Genomic DNA, 22,729 nt, shown 5'->3' on the forward strand with positions numbered 1-22,729 from the left:
ATCTCACAGACTGGTCATTTTAATGATGAACCTCCCCCCACTTTTTAATGAAATGATTACACTGACTAGGTAAGTGTATATCATATGGCCTTAAAGATCCTTAAAACATCTGCTATCTAGAAAAGCAGTAGCTCTTTAGAAAGAGGCCATCTGATATATCATTTCCATGTATTTCATTCAAATTTTCTCTTCCCAGGTCTTTCTTAATTGGTCTTGTTCACATTGATCCTGGATAATGCTGTTTGATCACAGATTCACATTTTGAAGCATCTTCTTTAGGCTTTAAATTATGGTATTTCTGCAAATCAGCACAGAAACATATTGTAAGGAAACTTTTCTAGAAAACTACAAAACATTTTATATTAAATCCAAAATGAATCTTTTCTTTTCTGAATTTGTTTTACTTGGTACAAAATTTTTAATTGTTTCTGTTTGTATAAACAGCTTTTTAAAAATAAACTGCCATACAAATTATTTTTCTTTCATTCCATGTTCATTTTGCCTAGCTCCCAGAATGCCAGTCCCTTTTATTTCCTCTTTTTTTTCTTTTTTTCTTCTTTTCTGTTTTTGGTTACAATATATGTATTTGTGTTTTATCTGCAATTTAGTAAATTCTATTGTACTTTTTTGGGGGAAGACAGAAAAGAAAATTCTAGTCAACTATATTGTTTCATTACTTTTCCTCTTTGCTACCTGTTTTGGACATCTCACTCTTTTATTTTCTTTTGTTACTATTTATTACAGAGGAAGTGTCTGCAAGGATAGTTCAAGTAGTCACGGCTGAGGCTGTAGCGGTCCTGAAAGGTGAACAAGAGAAAGAAGCTCAACAGAAAGATCAGCCTGCAGCTCTGCCTTTAGGTAAATGTTCAAGAGCTGTATCCGCTTGCACCCTGATCGCAGGACCAAGTCTTCATGGTCAAAGAGAGGCCCTATCTCATACTTCATCCTTACATGGAACATTCATCAGACACCTCTGTTGGGAGACCCTGGCACCTATTTTCACCTTTTTTGACAGGCTCATTTGTAGTATTTGGACAGTCTTCACAGTGATAAGCTTATAGTTAGACTTTACCCCTAAATTTCTCTCAAATTTTCATTTCCAGACCGCTAGAGATATTTATTACAAAAATAAAGCCAATGCATATTGATGTCATGGCACCCACTTGTAAAGAAAAAGTGTTAATACTTTAATTAGAAATAAGTATTTCCCTTTGCAGGTTTTGGGGAATGCTTGTCTCGTTTGTTTGGGTCCCTCTGAACCAGCTACAGAAAACCTATAGGCGGGGCTTTGTTAGAATCATGAGGGACTTTGTATCCCATATAATGTACTAGCCTTCACTTGGTCTATTTAAGGGCACTGAGATAGCATTTCTCTCTCGGTCACAAGTCAGATGCCCTCCAGGGCCAAACAGGTAATATAATTGTGCTTGCTGAAGAAAACACTCCTAGCCAAAGGCTTGCTGCCCCTCCTTTAGATAGATGATAGACGATTGATAGATAGATGATAGATATAGATAGATAGATAGATAGATAGATAGATAGATAGATAGATAGATAGATAGGTGTGGTGTATATACAGGCAGAGACAAGAAAGGAAACTCTCTTAGGTTCAACATATGTCTATTTTCTAGGTATATTTAACTAATCCATAGAAAGGTATGGTTTTTAAAGTCTAAAAAAAGAGTACATATCCAATTTTGTCTCAAACAGTCTAGTATCCTTAATATTTGATTTTCTGGTCAGTACTCCTTTAAGCAATTTAAACACCTAAAAAAATTAAGCAGTAAAAATGTTCTCCCAGGATAATAAATACTCATTATTTGCAGTAAAATGTTCTTTGATTATAAAGGTTTATTTTTCTCTTTAAACAGGGGGAAAATTATCTTATTCAAAACATTAACCTTCAGTTTGTGATTCACTTCTATACCTTAAATAAAAAACACCCCCTTTCTTAAATTTGAAGCCTTAAAATATGTTCTATAGAAACCCACAGGGTCAAGGAACTAAGAAGTCACCTGTCATCCCAAAGCTGCTTTTTGAAAGTGAAAAACACATGCTCTGTAAAATAGATTTTCCTGCCGGCCTTGATGATAAATATTTCCTTTTTGCAGTTCCTTACCTTCATATGAGTGGTCAAGAAAAAAGAGTTAACTGTGGATGAATGACATCTTTTAGAACTTTTGTCTTTGGTTCTCATGTATAATGCCAAGGCCAGAAGATTACCCGGCTCCCACTAGTACATATTGTCTGCTTGAAGGTTGCCTAAGCCTGTGACAGCTTCATTTTTCTTTTCTGAGAATACATACAGAAGATGCATTTTGACATGAGACTCAGTGGACAAAACGTTGTTTAAAAAATACATCACCTATAATACTGGGAATGATGAAGGTTACGTTTGTTTCCAGACCAAGAAGTTGAACAATATAGAGTTCTGATATTTTTTTCAGTCAGTCAAGCTAAATCCAAACTACAATGCTTGCCTGTGTGTTTGAATATAGTCGATTAGGGCCAGAATAAAATAGTTTATTAATTGAACAAGCAGACACAATTAATGGGATTAATGATACCTTAGCAGGCATCTTTAATCCATTTTTATAGGGAAGACAAAATGATTTTTTTTTAAATATTAAATGCTTTTCTTTCCTTTTAGGTTTTTTAAACTATGTGAATCAGGTAATGGAACAGAAAATAAGTCAAGTGCAGCTTACTAGTGAATCTTTTCCTAAATTTCATAGAGAGACCTTTTTACAGATGGCAGAGCTGCTACACATCTAATGGCCTAACAGGATTAACCGTATCTCATTTTTCCACTATTTGATCTTTAGCAGCTGAAGAAACAGCTAATCTGCCTCCTTCTCCACCTCCATCACCAGCCTCAGAACAGACCATCGCAGTGGAAGAAGGTAAGGCCTAGTGGACTTTTTGAGGTTTGTCTTCTGATAAAGGGTAAATTCGCATCAGTCCATAAGCAGTGGACTTCAGTGTGGGTTAGTATGTGACCCAGCTTGAGAGCTGTTTCAAACAGTCCAGAAGACACAGACTTCACATAAATGTATAGTCATTTATCTATATAAAATCAAAAGTAGGAGGAATATGATAAATAAAAAAGAAAAAATCTGCTTGATCCAGGAGAAGATAACTTTGTGTTTAAATTGCTAGAATAGCTACAGAGAAGCAGTTCACTTAATTAATATAAAATGTTTCGACACAGAAGATACAATCCTATCTTATAAGTGACTGAACAAAAGTAAATTTATTGATGAAATCATAAGGAAATGTTGTCAGGAATTGTCTCTGTTTTGCTCATTATTGTGTTGCCAGGGGCTTCCCTAGGGCCTGGCCCATAGCAAACTGTCAATAAATATTAATGAATAAGTGAAGAAGTCAGTGTACGACTCTGATATTGAGAGCAGTGAACTAGAAGCTGAGATCATGGCTTCTTCCCTGCTGAGACCTGTTATTGTCATGAGTATATTTATGCATTTAGTCAACACAGAATGCTATGTCAGCTTTTCAGTTCTCGTTAATAAAACAGAGGGATGCCTTTGAAGAGTATTCATTCAGAATCTGAGCTGAAAGGCACTATTTAAAAGCAAACTGTTACTGGTTTTCTGACTTAAGTCAGTTAACTTTTGTGTATTGTTTGAGGTGCAGAAGGCAGAGAAGAAGAGCTATAGCTAAAGTGTTGTTTCAATATAACTTAGTTTTCATATACTAAAATCAGAATTTTAATACTATTCCATATTATTCATTTATTTTTTCATTTTTCCATTTGTTGTCCCCTTTAGCAATTATTTTACTGTTAAAAATTGAAACAAAAATTGACAGCTCTTGGATTAAAAGCATCACAAAAGACTCACTGTCTTTTTATAATTTGTAATTAGTTTCATTTAAAATATTCTTTGACTTCCTAAATACAGATTTTCCTAAATTACAGAACTATGAACTCTCAGTAAACATAATTTACTTTTGTCACAGATTTATAAACCTAAACTTCTTTTAGTGAGCTTTTTCTTTCTTAAGTTGAAGCTTTTTTTCTAATTTACTGCCTGAAATAATGTTAGCTGAATTAAATTATTCTAAAGAATAAAAGAAAATTTGGGGACTATAATCAGTGGCAGTTATGATTATTAGTTAATTTCCTGAAAATGTGATTTGATCTTTTAGTTTACAGATTTGAAAGATTTTTTGCCTTCATCCATTCATTGGCACATATTTATGGAGCACCTACAGTGCGCTCTTTAAATTCTAGCTATACACTCGTGAACAAAACAGACATGATCCCTGCTTGTAAGGAACACACAGTCTGGTGGAGAACAGAAAGCCAGTAAAGAAGCTTACCAATAATTTCAACTTGCATTAGCCCTAGAAAGGAAAAGAACAGAGAACAGGGATATTAGGAAATATCCGACATAAGGATAGCACAAGGGAAATCTTAATTTTTGGGGTGGTGAGGAGACAGGTAAGGAGCTGAGCTCAGAAGCATGAGGAAGAGTTGGTCAAGCAAAGATGGAGGGAAAGGGCTTTGGGACAGAAAGACCAGGACGTGCAAGGGGACTCACGTGAGCAAGAACATGAAGTTTTCTAGGACCTGAAGACATCCCATGGATTCCTGGGAAGTGAGAAAGGGGTAGAGTAGTGAAGGGGTTTAAGAGTCAGCAGTATGCGCCTTGGTTCGGGAGTCTCGATTTCACCTGGAAAGCAGTGGAAGGCCTTCCATGACAGCTGTACATCCCTCCGGTCATTGAAAATGTCTCTAAACCCCCACTTCAAGCCTTTCAGAGAATCTTCTTAACCCAAGATGTTCACTGGGTACGGCGTTCACTCCAGAGTCAGCAGGAGGTCAAGTAACCTACCCTTCTTGCTCTTATATGGGAGTTGGAGCAGAAGGAGCAGTAGGGTCTGCCCATCCACCTGGGAATTCACCCAGTCTGCTTTCCTGGCAGGTGATATCATGGATATAATGGAAATACAAATAAACCATAGAATCATTTTCACATTTTGGTACACTTTCCAGAATAACTGTTTCCTTATGTCGGGGGATTGTTTTCCCCATGTTGTTTGAGTATGGGGAAAATTTCAACTTACTTCCTATTGAAGATGATTGAAGATATTTTATTCTTAACATTTTTCAAACCAAACTTGTATTTTTATTGAATTACTATTTTTCATGTTTTCAGAAGAAAGCATTAAACTATACGAAGGCCTAATGATTTGCTTTTAAAAGGATAACCATTTTTTTACTTATATGAAAAAAGTAGGTATTTTATAAACTCTACCTCATTAATTTAAAAGACCAAGCAATATTATTACCTTACATATGTGAAAGACATGAGTCTAGATAATCATACTAGCCCCTGTCTTATTTTAGCCCATTCTTAAAGCATGTACAAAAATTTTTTTTAAGTTTTATTTATCATAAAATAAATTAATGAAAAGTCACAAGACAGGATTCAACTCTCCAGTTTTTCAAACCAATTGGTTTACAAAGACCTAGGAAAAATTCTATTAATGTATAGCTCATAGCAGTTTGAGTGGGAAAGGAACATGTAGGTTTTTCATCTAGGAGATTTTTTTTACCCACTTCAACACATCCTCAAAGAAACTTTAAAGGCACATGACTGCCAATCCATTTATACAAACGTAAGACAGCTCTTGGATTAAATCGAGTAATTCAATGATTTTGAGGATATGATTACTTTTTATTAATTATCAAATATTTTTAAAAGCTGTTCTTTCCCAAAGGGGAAGCATGAATGCTTCCACCAAAGATAATTTGAGATGTTAATTACTGTAAGTTCTGAATATTCATTTGTTATAATTGATATAATATTAATAATTCCCAAGTTGTATGCTTATTCTGGGAAACAAAGAGATTTTGATGGAAAAAATAAACAAGTAGCACACTTAAAAGGAAACTCAGGTACAACGCATCAATCCTGCACTAGGTGTGATGTTTGCAAATTAATCTCCTGTTTCTTTTTGGCCTAACCATAATAGTTGTCATTTGGACTGAACTGTTAGGATTTGGAAGCCCGTGCAAGAACAATGGAATCATCTGAAAATAGAACAAGGAAACTTTCTGCCCTCTTAGGTTTGCTCCAGAATCCTAGGGTGATTTTTCCTGGGTCAGCGATGTCACTAATCTGAAAGCATTTTCCCCTCCATATCCTTCTGGGCAGCAAACACAGTTGGCAAACTAAGTCCTCAGTCAAAAGCCTGCAGCATGGAAAGGGCTTAGAGAGAGTGGAGAACAATGTAAGCAGAGCCAGTTGCCCCAGACGGTGGGGCAGAAGCTGTGACGCCAAGGCAGGCAAAATCACTGAGTCCCCCAGAGACTCCGTCTTTCATAAAAGTGACTGCTCATTTGTACCAAAGGGGGTTGACAGACCAAGGCTGGGTTTTATGTGGCAGATCTTAATTTAACTCAAAATTAATTTTCAAATGCTTTTTTAAAAAAAAATCATATAAAATAAGTTAGGGAAAATGTATTCCTCCACCGAAATCAGGTAAGCTTCATTTTTAAAGATTATCATTATGCAGCAGAACTATGTAAAAGTCTAAGGTTCATAAGGCAGCCCTATCCTTTAAAATATCACATTATTAAATAGAATATTTCATGGTGAAAGCAGAGTCCCCCAAAGCATGTATACTTATAGTAAGAGGACGACATTCAATCCTGACCTTAAACAACAAAACTAACTTATGAAATGAACTCACTTTTTGCAAATCTCTCAAGTCTAAATTTGATGTCTCCAATGAAGGGAAAGCAGAGGTACATGACAATTTGCCTGAGTATATTGAAGACAAAGACAATAACACGTGTGGAGTCCAGCATTGTGCTTGGCACTTTCTCAGATCTCTCCTCATTTAATCTTCCCAGCAACCCATAGAGGTAGATAATACTCACTTCCACTTCTTGCCCCTGGATGTCGTGGCCAGTAATCCAGAATTCCAGTCCAAATTTCAGTCCCTGCAATCACAGCCCCACTGTGTCTCTAAAGCCATCTCTTATCTAGGTTCTTAATGTGGGGCCAAGAAAGGGAAATGATCTTCCAATGAGGTTTTTTTGTTGTTCAAGGTACTAGACCAATTTCCTTTTTTTTGAAAGCATACCCAAATAAAGAATTCATTACTTATAACTGGTATGTATCCCACCTCCATTGGGATGCCATACATGATTCTATAGCAAATAGGATCTATTTCTTCTGTCATTATTTTGGAACCAAGCACACTGTTTGCTCTTAGCTAGCTACGGTCCTCTTAGTAGAACTTCCTTAGCACATCTCTGGAACTTGCAGATGGACTTCAGGCTCATAGGTCCCAAGCAGAGACATGGAGCACGCACAGCTCATAGTACCAAGACTGGGCTTTGCCGTACATTCTTTTTGAAGTTGCTTGGCTCAGTGCCATACAAATACTACAAAGAAGCTCCTTTCCACTGTAGCCCTTAAAGTTTTTTGCTCTTTTTGTTGTCCTCTGTTTAGAGTAAAAGTTTTCAGAATAGAAAATACTGTTTCTTTGAAATGTTACAGATCTGAAGCAAGACTCTGTGCTATTTTCACATGTTGGCACTTTCAAAAATGAGCAATGGCAACAAGAAAGAGAAAGTCAAAATCTTCAAAAGGTCCAAACATCCAAGGAGTATTGCCTTTAAACTCCCAGCTTTCAGCTTCAGATTCTTTAGTTTTATACTGCAGTCAGCTCTACTCCCCAGAAGATGTTAACTATGCCATTTTCATGGACTGATTGTCCATGCAATCTGTTGAGCCTACTGGAAGTTTCAGGAGTAACTTGCATACGTGCATATGTGTTTAGGGCCTTAAGGAGTCCTGGGGGAAATATGAATGGCTAGGACATGTGACAAGCCCAGGGCTTATGATTCAGCCAGTGTTGTAGGCCAGATCTCAGCCAATTATCTGCTCAGCTGAGAAATCGTGCCGAGTTGGAACTAAGAATATCGAATGTAATTTTAGGCTTCTGCTATCCCATGATATAATAAGCAGCATGGCTGAAAAAGTTCTGAGCACCCATCCAGAAAAAAATAACACTGAACAATCAGTAAACAATGTGCTCAAAAGATTAAAAGTATTCCCTCTACAGAATATTATTTTAGTATCTTTATGATTTCAAATTTATTTCTGGTCATCAGCACTTGGTTGCTGAAAATAAGATACTGCCCTAACCATACAGTGCATTTTCAAATAAATGCTTTAATCTGGCTGCTTATATGTTGATCGAAATAAAATTTAGATACACAGGCTTTCAAAAAATTTTAATAACCCTTATTATTGGAAGATGAAATTTAAAAATTATTTCTCTATATAAGTAAATAAATAGTGATTAGCAAATTCAGTAACCTGTCATGTAGGCCTGAGATGGATTGTCTGTACCACATCAGAAGCCAAATAGTGTTTGTTGCCATCATCCTTAAAGCTCATTGAAATATACCAGAATCCAAGTGCTAAGCAGACTGACCTACACTTGCATACCTAAGGAAATATATTTAAATAAGGCAGATTTCTAAGCCAAGACACTGGAAAGGACAGAAGTGAGAGCAGTTGCTTTCGCGTTTCAGTGAGAAATATGCAATGAGGGTTTGAAATAGAAGAACAGCCAAGAGCCAGAAGTGTAAACAAAACCACATAGAATAAAGTCTTGGTGAATCTGAAGCCAGCTCTGTAGAAATCATTGTCAGCTAATGGTCTCTCTTTTAAGCTTTCAGAAGAAGAAGAAAAGAAAATCAGTTTATATTTTTAGGGACTTTCTTAAAACCATGAGAACCAGTGTTCAAAAGGATCCCCGTAGGAGTTAGCACCCAAAAAGAAGGAGCTAGGCCACTGTGCTCTCCTTAGCAGGGCAGGGAAGAGGAATAACACATTGTAGATTTTTCTGGACAGGCCTGGAATTAAAAATGGCTTTCTGGTAAAAGTCATTAACAAAAAATTAAATTAACCAAAATGCTAACTATTGAGCATCCTAGGTAATTAAGGTTGTGCTTCAAACAGGGCTCTTTTCCCCTACAATTGTATAGCATCAGGTCCTAACACCTTTCTTCTTTTTTAACTTATAAATACATTGACAGAAGCATGAAAAGAATCTACTTGAAAGAATTTCTTCCAAATAACACATCTGTATTGCAATGCTTTGTTTCTATTGCAGTGTTTTGTGCAGTGTTTCTATTGCAAACATCTATTGTTTGAGGGGAATGTATAGATAATTTCTATTATGCAGTAAGGGGTGTGAGTGCCTTTGATTTATTTAAATCAATGCCAAGGTTACCTAAGGGCTAGTGTAAATTCAGTGGCTACTGAACCATGAAACATTCACTGCCTCCATCCTCCATCACCTTGATCTTGCTAACCCCCCTCCGTCCCGCTGTGCTACTTCTGTGGCCCATGTGTCCTTGTGCAGGTGTTTATCTCATCCAGGTGATCTTGTGTCTGTCTTGTCCAGTTCTCCCTGCAGTTTCTTCCTGTGTGTCTGTTTGTAGATGAAGGGGCTGAGGATCAAGTGGGTCCTCTACACAGGTTCCCCAGCCACGAACATGCCACCAGCGGGGAGAGGCGTAGACTCCTAGCCCCCTCCATTTCGGTGTCTGTGCCTGATGATGACCCTTCCAATTCCGATGAGGAGTACTATGAGCATCCTTTGTTCCGCTCACAATGGACTACCTCTAGTGTGCTCCCCAGTGTCCCAGCGCAGAGTGCAGAGACCCACTTAGGCCAGGAGAAAGGTGAACCAAGCATGGTCCCCTTTTGCTCCTCCCCCCAGCCTGCAGCTTTGACCACATGCATCATTCTAAGTGTACCTTCAGCTGTGGGGTGGGAGGGAAAGGAGCCTGTTTTTTCCATATGGAAGTGAAGTCCCTATGTAGTTTATATGTCTAGCCAACTACCTTATCTACAAGAAGCCTTATTTGGGGCATAGGAGTATTTTCTTTTTCTGTATCATTGCTTCTGAAAAGAAAGCCAAAAAAGGGGTGGGAGTGGGGAGAGGGAGCAAAAAAGTTCAGTTAAAGTACGACTCCTTTCTGCTCCCTGTAAATAAATCAGAGGGGGAAGAATACATCCTCTACTCAAACTGAATAAGAGGACCCTGTATATAATTTTTTTTCCTCCTTGGATATAGACTATTACTAGGACCAGACTTAAATAGAATTAGCCTTCTTTTTAGTGCCATGTCAATACAGTAGCTCCTTAAAAGAGAAAGATCATGAATCTGTATAGGGCAGAACACATGTTACAGAATGAATGTATTTCTCCAAATAATTTAATCATCTACAGAAACTACAGAGGCTCCCCCCAAGTGACTAAATATTGGCTCACATGAGCAGACCTGGGCTAAAGTGAAGGAAATGATCCAAAGCCTTTGTCATTCCACCTTCATAAAGCTAGCAGACCCTAGTGTATAACTGGCCATGATGAGGGTGGTGGGCTAAAATTTATCTCATTCTAACTAGGTAGTTTTGTAAAGGAAAACAAAATTAGAGCTAAAACACGTTTTGTGTAGGTGAAGAACTTACTCTCAAACAGGGAAAAATGTGCATGAAGAGTTTATTTCCATACGGGACAGTATTTAATGAAAGGGCACATAGTTCCAAGGCAATGGGGAAGAAACTCATAGTTTACCAACTACATTCATGATAATAAATTTCTTCTAGTGTCCATTGGAAAACAAAGAGCACCAATGGTTCAGACACTCTAATAGAGAAATATAACCCATATGGAGTAAAAGTAAGTTCTGAGAGTGTGAACAGTTAAGAAAAATATGTGAAATTTCGAGTGAGAAACAGGTATACTGGAAATAGACCTGATTTACACAAAATGAGGAAATGGAAAGCCGAAAGGTTGCGTGGATTTGGAAAACATGTTGATTAAATTGATTAGACTTTACCCAAGAAGGTGACATTAGCAAAGCAGCTATAGTAAAAGTCTCTTATCTGTAATCAAAATTTCTAATTCTGTGACGTTATAAAAATGCCTTGATAATAATTTGGAATCTGAATTTTTTAAATGTTGCTTACATAATTAAATGACAAAAATGAAAGTCCCTGAGTGCTAAATGGGAGGAAATAGATGAAGTAGTTCTCCCCTCCCCCACCCCCTGCCCAGGGGTTTTAATATTTCTCAAAAAAGAAAATTCCTTTCCTTTCCATCTGTAGTCTTTCTCACCGGGCCATTTAAACAATGTTTCATAAGAATTTCATCCGAATCTTTCATTTGTAGAACTATAAAACAGCTTATATTTACCCTGTAATTTCTTAAGCAATAAAATGGGACTCATTGTACTGGCATTTGAAAGTGCAAATGAGAAGCAAATGAACACAATAAATCATGGCCTTCATAGGTGTGCTTTTTATATTTTAATTGTAAGCATTTTTCCATATGATATACATCTTTTGGGAAGATATTTTGGCAGTTTGACTGTCGTTCAGTTATCTTGGTGGTTTGGTTTTGAATTGCAGAAACAAGACTTTACAGGTAACGTGCACATTGTCTTATTCAGGATCAAGGGCAACTATACATGAACTACATTATTGGTATTACAAGGGTGTAAGCAATATGGTAACAGTTGTATCCCCAAGGTGGACTTTTCTAAATGCTAAGATTCCATTTTACCTGGACCTTGCTTTTCAAAATAGTTTGCTTACTCCTTGAAATTTTTTACATTCTCCCATATCATATAATGCAATGAAGGTAAAATAAATTGAGTTAGGAAGTCTTTTGCCTTAAAAATATTGCATAAATTATATTAAAATGTAATTTAATACTTTAAATACTTGAGACTTTGGCCTTTACATATTAAATAAGATAGTGTTGATGGATTCCGTGATAAAGCTGTTAGGGGAGTTGATGGTTATTATGTTGAGGCTGGGTGTTTTTTATTCCCCAAGATTCTTTACTGAAGTTTGCATGTTTTTAATAAAGTAATCAGAAATTCGTACGTAGGGGCTTACTGCATTGGAGAAAACAGCCCCTGTCTAGCAAACGTAAAGATTTTTTTAGTCCATCAATGCATCTGTCTTTTCATAACCATCTGTTATCCAAAAGCACCATCTCTTCTTTCCAGCAAGCTCCCTACGTGTGTGCAACTTACTGCCATTTCCACTAAGGGGAATAGAGCAATAAAACCCTTTCAGCTCTCAAGTTTTCAAATAAATAGCCTTTTAACGAGACTTTAAAAGGCATCATTATTAGCAGATTATATATATATAATCATTGCCCAAGCAATACATAATGCACGTTGCATTCGAATATTAATCTGCTCATCCAAATGGTAAAAAAAGGTTCTGGCGAGGTTGATGTAATGGAGCTGAAAGTGTTCCATGAGTAATATTTCTGCCATTGTGTGTATTCTGTGGTCATGATGTCAACATCTTTTTCATCCCTAAGAAGAAGAAACGCTAGAGGGAACAGTGGCTGAGGAAGAGACACCTGCCACTCTTCCTGGGAAAGAGTGCGGGGCTGCCAAGGCCTCAGACCAACCCCAGGGCCTCAGTGAGGGCCACACGGAATCTAGTGCGGAGGCCCACATAGCTCCTGAAGAGAGTGCCCCAGCAGGGGCCCTGCAGGAGAAAAGTGTAAAAGAGGTCACCGAGGTGTCTCCAGAAGTAACAGTCCCTTCCTCTGCTGGGGAAGGTGTGTCTTTCCTAGGATTTGCATGTGTTTTGTTGCAAATGATCTCTCCAGCAGCTTACGGACCTGATGCCTTTCCAATGCTATTCCATGGCTTGGTCTTCTCATGATCCCGAGACCGATGTTGTAGGTTTAATGAGCAGAGTGTGGCTTGCACAGTTGCTGTGTGGCAGCTAGGTTTTCCACTGCTGCAGCTGATTCTTGGTTTTACTTTGCCATGATACAATATGCTTTGCAGCCAGGCTGACGATGCTGTGTGAGCTTTTTGTCCGCCCGCCCTGCCCCCCATCTTCAAGTGTTTGCCAGCCACATTGCTAATACATGTATATTTTTATTTTTATTTTTGGGACAGCGATTCATATGCTTTTCTTTCAAACCGTAGAGTTGGATTTTGGCACATAGAGGCTTAAATGGTAGAATTGTTTTTGTTTGCAACCGCAGTGTGCTATATTTTTTATGCTTTGATGAATACTGGTTTGGTTTCCTTAAAAGCTCCTGCCGATGCTTCTCATATCATTTCCTCTCCATGGCAGCCAACGTCTTTGACCATCACCATATCTCTTGAGTTTTTATTCATCTAACCTCTATTAGATAAAGTTCATAAAGTATTTCTTTTCTATTGTTACAACAGGACACACAAGTACATAAGTATTGATGATCCATATGCTTGCTCTTCGAGCGATGACTGAATTTTATTATTTTTCCCCAAATCTTTTCCAGATAGTTACATTTAGCCCTAATGACCACAATGAAATACCTGTGACCTTAGAACACAAGTGAGACTCTGAAACCTTTCCGGTTGGTGAACAAACGAAAATAAAGAAAGAGCCATTTAATTTCTGTGAAGCATCTCTAAAGCCACTACTTAGTGCCTCACTGTCTGTCATATTCCAGGGAATGAGGTCATGACCAGGGAGAGAAAGATATGATAATAATTGGCTCTTTTTAAAATTTTTATTCACATGACATCCCAGTATTTTTTTTAAGATTTTATTTATTTATTTGACATCCCAGGATTAATAATATAATTCAGATTTTCTTAACATCTGTCATAAGGTTAACTAACGATTAGGAATTAAAAATTTTGAATTTGTGATAGAAACCACCTTGTCATATCATTTAAAGTTAATAGCAAATATTTATTTATATTCCTGAAATTTAATCTCAGAAGACGCCTTAAAAATTATGTCAGTAACTTCTTAATGTTCAAAAACTTGGTCCTGGCATTTATAAATCAATTAACTTGATTTTAACATAATACTTATTATGAATGAATTGCCCTTCCGCCCATGGCCTGCCAGTTCATTTTTAAATGAGAACACAAGTGAAAAAGTTCAGTAGACATTCATCCATTTTTCATATTTAGCCCTTAATGTATTTTTGTACCCTAGTATTACTGACTTATTCAATATTCTTTAATTTATCATTTTTGTCTGCAAAAGGCACATGAAATTTTCTACTACAATACACATTACATGGTATTTAGGAGAGCCCAAACAAAGGAGAAAAGAGTATTCAAAATACACAATGCCTGTATGCATTAATTCGCAACGGGAGTCCCTTTCCGCAGTAGTACAAATATATCTCAGTCCTGACATTTTCATATTGATTTTTAAATGGGTAGCATGCTTGCATGTTCCATAGTTTTGTTTTGTTTTCTTACCCTACCATTCATTTGTCATTTCAAAATATAATTTTAAGCTTACTGCCTGAAAGCACTTGCCTATTATTTGTTTAAAAATCAACCCAATTACTTCAGGTTTACTTCCAGCCTTGAAGATGGAGTTCCATGATCAACAGGACTTGACTCCCTCTCCAGCTGAGCCATTAGACAAGAAGGACAAGGAGTCAGAGAAACAAAGTAAGCCTGGTGAAGACCTTAAACATGCTGCCTTAGTTTCTCAGCCTGAGACAACTAAAATTTCCCCTGACAAAAAGGACATGCAAGGCCCAGAGGAAGAAAAAGCACCTCCCACTCTGTTTGGGCATACTCTTGGTGCCGGGCTAGAAGACACGAAACAGAAGACAGAACCAAGCCCCGTGGTGCCTGGTATTGGCTTCTCTGCAGAGCCCCCAGCTCCAAAAGAGCAAAAGGACTGGTTCATCGAAATGCCAACGGAAGCCAAAAAGGATGAGTGGGGTTTAGCTGCTCCCATCTCGCCTGGCCCTCTAACCCCCATGAAGGGAAAAGATGTCCTTGAGGATATCCCCAGATGGGAGGGGAAACAGTTTGATTCTCCCATGCCCAGTCCCTTTCAGGCTGGCAGCTTCACTCTTCCTTTAGATGTCATGAAGAATGAAATAGTTGCAGAAGCATCGCCCTTTGCCCCTGCCCTATTACAACCAGATGACAAAAAATCTCTGGAAGAAACCAGTGGCCCAGCAACTGCCAAAGATAGTTTTAAAGCTGAAGAGCCCCATGAGGATAAACCTGACAAAATGGCAGAAGCGCCAGCCCCAGAGGCATTCACCTTACCCAAAGATGCCCACATTCCGACTGTGGAAGAATGTGTCCCAGAGAAAGTTTTGGGAGAGGAGAAAGGGGCAATAAAGCAAGAGAGTGCACAGAAAAAAGAGCAGGAAGTGACACTTACTGAAAAGGAATCTCCACTAAAGCTTGAAGAAAAGACAACCATTTCTGACAAAGAAGCCGTGCCAAAAGAGAGTGAGCCCCCGAAACTGACAGATGGAGAAACAGGCATAATTCAGCCCTGCATGGAGCACACCCTCTCAAAAGAAGAGCAGAAAGTCCAAGAGCCTACCACAGAGCCATTAAAACAGGACTCATTCCCTGTCAGTGTGGAACAAGCAGTGACAGACTCAGCCGTGACCTCTAAGACACTGGAGAAAGTCATGACCGAACCAGTGGCAGTAAGTGAAAAGAGTGCAGTCCAGGACCTTTTTGAAGAAAAAGTTGCAGACAAAGATATTAAGATGGAAGGGGTTGGGCCTGCAACATCAGCGGAGCTTGACATGCCGTTTTATGAAGATAAGTCAGGAATGTCCAAGTATTTTGAAACATCCGCCTTGAAAGAAGAAGTGACAAAAAGCATCCAGCCAGGCAGTGATTACTATGAACTCAGTGACACCAGAGAAAGTGTCCAAGAGCCTTTTGATACCCTATCTCCCGTGTGTAAAAACGGAGACAAGGGACTTGAGGCGGGTAAAGAACCCCAGCCCAGTGCTCCAGCACAAGAAACAGGGTACAGCACTCTTGCACAGAGTTATCCATCTGATTTACCTGAAGAACCTAGTTCTCCTCAAGAAAGGATGTTTACTATTGACCCAAAAGTGTATGGGGAGAAGCGGGATCTCCACAGTAAGAATAAGGATGACTTGACGCTAAGCAGGAGTTTAGGACTTGGTGGGAGGTCTGCAATAGAACAGCGAAGCATGTCAATCAATTTGCCCATGTCTTGCCTGGATTCCATAGCCCTTGGATTTAACTTTGGTCGGGGACATGATCTCTCTCCTCTGGCTTCTGATATTCTAACCAACACTAGTGGAAGTATGGATGAAGGGGATGATTACCTTCCAGCCACAACACCTGCACTGGAGAAAGCCCCCTCTTTCCCAGTAGAAAGCAAAGAGGAAGACCAGACAGAGGGAGGAAAAGCTGCTGGAGAGGAAAGTACTCAAGTCGAGACCTCGTGTGAGTCACCTTTCTTAGCCAAAGATTACTACAAAAATGGTACTGTCATGGCCCCTGACCTGCCGGAAATGCTAGATCTGGCAGGCACAAGGTCAAGATTAGCTTCCGTGGGTGCAGATGCTGAGGTTGCCAGGAGGAAGTCAGTCCCATCAGAGACTGTGGTCGAGGAGAGTAGTACCGGCTTGCCCCCTGTCACCGATGAAAACCACGTCATTGTTAAAACAGACAGTCAGCTTGAGGACCTGGGTTACTGTGTGTTCAATAAATACACAGTCCCACTCCCATCACCCGTTCAAGACAGTGAGAATTTGTCAGGGGAGAGCGGTTCCTTTTATGAAGGCACAGAAGATAAAATGCGAAGAGATCTAGCCACAGACCTGTCCTTGATTGAAGTAAAATTGGCAGCTGCCGGAAGAGTCAAAGATGAGTTCGGTGCTGAGAAAGAAGTACCGCCGCATATCTCTGGTGACAAATCGGGACTGGGTAGGGAGTTTGATCAGGAGAGGAAAGCTAATGATAAGCTGGATACTGTTCTGGAAAAGAGTGAAGAACATGCTGATGCAAAAGAACACGCCAAGGCAACAGAAGAGGCCAGTGATGAAGTTGAAACATTTGGCTTAGGAGTAACCTACGAGCACATTCCCACCAAAGAACTGACCGTTTCAAAAGACGCATCACCTCCCATGGCCGAGAAAGCTGAGAAAGGTCTTAGTTCAGTGCCAGAAGTAGCTGAGGTCGAACCATCCAAAAAAGCTGAACCAGAACTGGATTTTGTTGCAATGAAAGCTGACCAGGGTCAACTAGATGTGAAAATCAGTGACTTTGGACAGATGGCCGCAGGGCTGGCGGTAGACGCTGGAAAGGCAACAGAGCTTAAGCTCGAGGCTACTCAAGATCTCCCCCCCTCATCTGGAGCACCTCAGGAGGAAGACACGTTTATGAGTGTTGAGGCTGGCCACATGAAAGAAGGCACTAAAGTCAGTGAGATGGAAATCAAGGAGAAGGTGGCCAAGCCTGACTTGGTGCACCAGGAGGCTGTAGACAAGGAAGAGTCCTACGAGTCCAGTGGTGAGCATGAGAGCCTCACCATGGAGTCCTTGAAAGCCGATGAGGGCAAGAAGGAAACATCCCCAGAATCCTCTCTAATTCAAGATGAGATTGCCATCAAATTGTCAGTGGAAATACCTTGTGCACCTGCTGTCTTGGAGGCTGATTTAGTCCCAGATGAGAGAGCTGATGTCCAGATGGAATTTATTCAGCAGCCGAAAGAAGAAAGCAAAGAAACCCCAGATATCTCTGTCACACCCTCCGATGTCGCAGAGCCATTGCCTGAAGCCACCAGGGCTGAACCGGCAGAGGCTCAGAGTGAGGAAGAAGAGATAGAAGCCCGGGGAGAATATGATAAACTGCTCTTCCGCTCCGACACCCTTCAGATTACCGACCTGGGCGTCCCAGGTGTCAGGGAGGAATTTGTGGAGACCTGCCCTGGTGAGCACAAAGGAGTGATCGAGTCTGTTGTGACCATCGAGGATGACTTTATCACTGTGGTGCAAACCACAACGGATGAAGGGGAGTCAGGTTCCCACAGCGTGCGTTTTGCAGCCCTGGAGCAGCCTGAGGTGGAGAGGAGACCGTCCCCCCACGCTGAAGAAGAGCTCGAAGTAGAAGAGGCAGCCGAAGCCCAGGCGGAACCCAAGGATGGCTCCCCGGAGGCTCCCGCTTCCCCTGAGAGAGAAGAGGTTGCACTCTCAGAATATAAGACGGAAACCTATGACGATTACAAAGACGAGACCACCATTGATGACTCCATCATGGATGCTGACAGCCTCTGGGTGGACACTCAAGGTGTGCATTATTTTTTTTTAATTTTCTACTTCCAAATAAAATCCAATAACCTAATGGATTTCTTTTTCGTTTTAAACTTGGTTAAATGTCCCTTTATCTCTATTTTGCATTTTGTTAAATATATGAAGGATTTTGTACATTTGTTACTAATGTTTTCATTGTTGTTGTTGTTGTCATGGTTTGCTTTGATCCGCAGATGATGATAGGAGCATCATGACAGAACAGTTAGAAACTATTCCTAAAGAGGAGAAAGCTGAAAAGGAAGCTCGGAGACCATCTCTTGAGAAACATAGAAAAGAAAAGCCTTTTAAAACCGGGAGAGGCAGAATTTCCACTCCTGAAAGAAAAATAGCTAAAAAGGAACCTAGCACAGTCTCCAGAGATGAAGTGAGAAGGAAAAAAGGTTCATTTCACAATAACTTCTTTAAAAATGTTTTTGAATTCATTATTACTCTTTTGTAGAAGAAACTTCCTAACAGTGGTAACTAATTATTTATGAAATTTCGTTCGGTTTTGCTCCAACTGTTTATTTTCTCCTGATGGTATGCTTTTTTGTGTTTTCTTTATTCGTAGCAGTTTATAAGAAGGCTGAACTTGCTAAAAAAACAGAAGTTCAGGCCCACTCTCCCTCCAGGAAATTCATTTTAAAACCTGCTATCAAATATACTAGACCAACTCATCTCTCCTGTGTTAAGCGGAAAACCACAGGTGACTCTTCAGTTCTGCAATGTGGCTGGCAAACATAGACATGTCTTTTTTTTTTTATCTCATTCCTGTAGCAGCTTCTTCATTTTGTTTTTCTTCCGAGAATCTTAGCAGTCATGAACAATTTCGCTATTAAGTGTCTTGTATCATTCTTCTTTTTTTTTTTCCCCTCCCTGCAGAAGAGGTCATGACCATCTGTTTCTTTGTCATGCTCAGACTTAGCAGTGATTTTATCTTGGCATTGTGCTAGTGTCACGTTCTGGGGATTCCTCTTTTCATTCTGTGTGTTTGGTTAGACGATGACGATGAATATAACCGTGGTATGCATTCTCATTATTTTGCTTATTTATCTCTCTCATGCTTAAACCCATACTATATTTGTCCTATTTTCTACGTGGTTACTGCCAAATCTGTTACTGATGTTAATGAATTTGCCAAGAATGGGTAGTGATTTCAAGATTGAAAATGAAAAGCAAATCTGGGGTAAAATTGTGATTGCAAAATTACTTTGCTTCAGATGAAAGAAAAAAAAAAGGAAAGGAAATTGCCTGCTCATCCCATCAGATTTCATTCCTCGTATCCAAAATTAGCAAGGCTTTCAATTCACTGTACTACATCTCTTCACTGACACTTTGTCACTGGGATTTTCTTAAATGTGTTGGATTCAAACTGCTAATTTTTCTATGTAATTTAGAATTCAGAATTCCCGGATAAAACGCCTTCATTTCTTATAACTTAGGTGTATTCCTATGTTGCTACCTTCTTATTTTTCTGTCTTCTTCAAATATACTTGTTTTTAACTCCTTAAAAAAGCAGTGAAATGAAGGAGCAAAACTTATTATAAATCACAATAAAAGCTCATACAAATATCTATAATGCAAACTCTATTCCTAAATTTCGGTGCAAAGTATTCATGTTAAATGTATAATTATCCTAGGATAATCTTAATTTGCAATACATTTTATTTTAGCATTTATTAGGTAGCACACTTGCAGGCTACAAAATTAGGTATCAGATTGCTAAGTCAGAAAGGAATATTTACCTTTACATTGTATACTAGAAGTGCCTTTAGATAGGGGTAAAAAAAAAAAGGTGCCTTTATATAAACCTTCTGATGACTTTAATGATTAAGAGCAGCATTAACCTTTGTAAGAAAAAGAAAATCAAGGTAATTGATGGTTTTATGATAGTCAATAAAATTCTAAGTATTTTGTATCTGTGTTCTTCATATGGGAATCATCTCATGAGCTTTCCTCCAAGAACTAATCTTTAAGGCAGTATTTGAAACTGGAAAGCTCATAAATTATATAGAAGCCTTGATGATAAAAGTTCAGGCTGAAGAATGTTTCTCAGTTAGAAATTAATATGACATCTCCAACTCTTATATCACATCTTAATTCATTTGCATTAAACTTGGAATTTTACTTCTAGTTAGAAAAATGTGTGGACAGGCAGACTCTCTTGGTTTGGGCATAAAAATCCTATATCATGTATAAGAGGATGAAAAATATATCAGGATTATGGAATTTTGGAGGAAACATCAAATGGTTTGGTGAAGTGCCTTACATGTCATTGGTATTCAATTTGCCACACTGATAGTGAACTGCCTTTTCAACTCATTCATTAAAGAAAATTTGAGATCTTTGGACTAATTAAGATCTTCCCTTAATCTGTTCAAATATTAAGATACTCAAGCAGAAAGCATGTATCAAACATGGATGTCACGGGCTTGAAGCAAACTCTATGTCACAGAAATTTAAGAAATATTACAGAAATATTAGGAAAGCATCATTTGCACTGCTTCTTTTTAAAAAAATCATTCCAGAATCTGTGAATAATCTTACTAGCCAGTCCTAAGTAGCATATAGCATTCTGTAGACAGTTATACTTGTGTTAGAGCTGCATGCGACATAAGAAACCTTTCTGAAACTGATCCAGAGTGCTTATAAGCAGAAGCTTTCTCCCCCGCCCTGGCGTTTTCTCTCTTCTGAAAGAAAATTAAGGAGGAGGTAACTCCGCAAGCTTGTGCCTTTCATTTTCTAAGCACAATTTTTAAATAGGGATGGTTTTCCCAAAACACAAAGGATTGTTTTCAATCATAAGAGATATTCAAGTCAAGTCAGGTAAGTCATCAACAGAAAATGTGCTGGAGATAGTGGAGTTTAAAACTGAAGCCAGAGGTATAAAACAGCAACAAGAAAAACAACAGTAACAGATGTGGTAATAATTTCATACAGGAAGTGCATGTGTAAAACATGTTCTGTATTACTGAACTTAAAATTCCTCTCGTGTTTTCTTTCTCTGACAAACTATTTTTCTTCTCATGTGGTGCGTTTCACGTCAAACAAGTGTGTCATTCCTATTGTGAAATGAAGGGGTGCAGAGGGAAAGGGGTTGGCTGATCATGATAGTTTGGAATATGAAATATAGAAATATCTGTATGTACGCCATTGGCTACAAAAAGAGGGCTTGGGAATCTCCCTGAACACTCTTTAATGTCGTGCCAACCCTAGAAACCAATCACTTCCCCCTTTTCTTAAATTCTGCAGCATTGGATGGTTGTTCTGTGACTTTCATGCTAAAGGATCTATGCTCGTGGAGTAACAGTATTTAAAGGTACCTTGGTAACCAATAGGAAATTATTTGGTGTGCTTACCTATGCTTTGGTAAACACTGGGTTATGTTAATTAGCACACACTATAGTGGGAGCCACATGCTAGAATGTTCTTACTCAGGTTTCTTCAGTTACTGAATTCGAATCTCAAAATAAGCAAAGTTTTGCTTTGCATTCGTCTGTTGACACAATTGAGTGTCCAAAAGATATTGAAAAATGCATTTGTGTGGTTGTTAAGCCACTAAGTTTGGGGTTGTTTGTATCTTCTTTTTTTGACAGCAACAGGTGGTGAATCAACTCAGGCTTCCAGTGTATTTAAACAGGCAAAGGACAAAGTCTCTGTGAGTAAAATAATTTTTTCCTTGCTCTTCACTTGAAGTTCCTTTCGGTATTGGTGGCAACGTCTCAATAACTTTAGATATAAGTTAGACTTCAGATGTTTACTCTTAAATGTCATTTTAAATTATTCACTCACCCAGAATGATTCTTGGTAGCATTCGGGTATGTCTCAATGTCTTCTGGAATGACATGTGATAGCAGTTGGTGAGGGCAGAGCTGGGATGAAGGCTGCCTTTTTTCTTTTTAGTAAAATGGAAACAAACAGCACGATAATCTGGCAAAAATAGGGGAGCTCAATGTATTTACTTTTCATAGAATCGAGATAAATCATTATAATCAACATTAAACTGTTTGATAATACATTTCATTATTGTTACTACAAAATAAGAATATGAGAAAATTAAACAATGTGGGTGAGCAAATACAAGTAAAAATGTATCATAATCCCTTTACCTAAAGAAAACTACAGTTACCATTTTGATATAAAATCTTTATTTTTTTCTACTCAATTATAGCTGTAATAACTTAAATGGAAACACTGCATCAGTTTTTTAATTAAACAGTAAACAGATTTCCTGTCGTTAAACATTCTTGTACATCACTTTAATGACTACACTGCATTCTGTTTTATTTATTTATAGTGATATACTTGATCAATTCCCTATTATTTGACTTTTAAACTATTTTTATTGCCATATTAACAATATTACTGTAGAAATCTTTTTGGCTTAATCTCTGGATGCATCCATATGCTTTTCCTTAGGATAATTTCCTAGTAGTGAAACTATTGTTTTAAGAAGAAAGTCCACATTTAAAGTTTTTGCTACACATCGTCAAGTTGTCCTCCAGAAAGGTTCTACTGACTTATATGTCCCCCCAGCTGTATATAAGAGTACCCATGTTCATTATTATTACTAGATATTCCTATGCTTTTTC

At 38.4% G+C, this 22,729-nt stretch overlaps 1 protein-coding gene across 30 annotated transcripts in view; it reads left to right on the forward strand.

The window, feature by feature from the left end:
• MAP2 (microtubule associated protein 2) overlaps positions 1 to 22,729 on the forward strand; it is a 277,165-nt gene that overhangs the window by 223,549 nt on the left and 30,887 nt on the right. For 7 of the 30 annotated variants that reach the window (XM_078071262.1, XM_078071259.1, XM_078071263.1 and 4 more), the window contains 7 exons: positions 745 to 858; positions 2,826 to 2,903; positions 12,396 to 12,641; positions 14,398 to 18,135; positions 18,332 to 18,538; positions 18,709 to 18,843; positions 21,734 to 21,795. In XM_078071262.1, the coding sequence (XP_077927388.1) occupies positions 745 to 858; positions 2,826 to 2,903; positions 12,396 to 12,641; positions 14,398 to 18,135; positions 18,332 to 18,538; positions 18,709 to 18,843; positions 21,734 to 21,795 (4,580 nt within the window). The remainder of the gene's footprint in view (positions 1 to 744; positions 859 to 2,825; positions 2,904 to 12,395; positions 12,642 to 14,397; positions 18,136 to 18,331; positions 18,539 to 18,708; positions 18,844 to 21,733; positions 21,796 to 22,729) is intronic. The other 23 variants (XM_036098813.2, XM_036098815.2, XM_078071270.1 and 20 more) reach the window with 14 other exon arrangements.

Source organism: Halichoerus grypus, chromosome 4 (genome assembly GCF_964656455.1).
Source record: "Halichoerus grypus chromosome 4, mHalGry1.hap1.1, whole genome shotgun sequence".
Taxonomy (NCBI): domain Eukaryota; kingdom Metazoa; phylum Chordata; class Mammalia; order Carnivora; family Phocidae; genus Halichoerus; species Halichoerus grypus.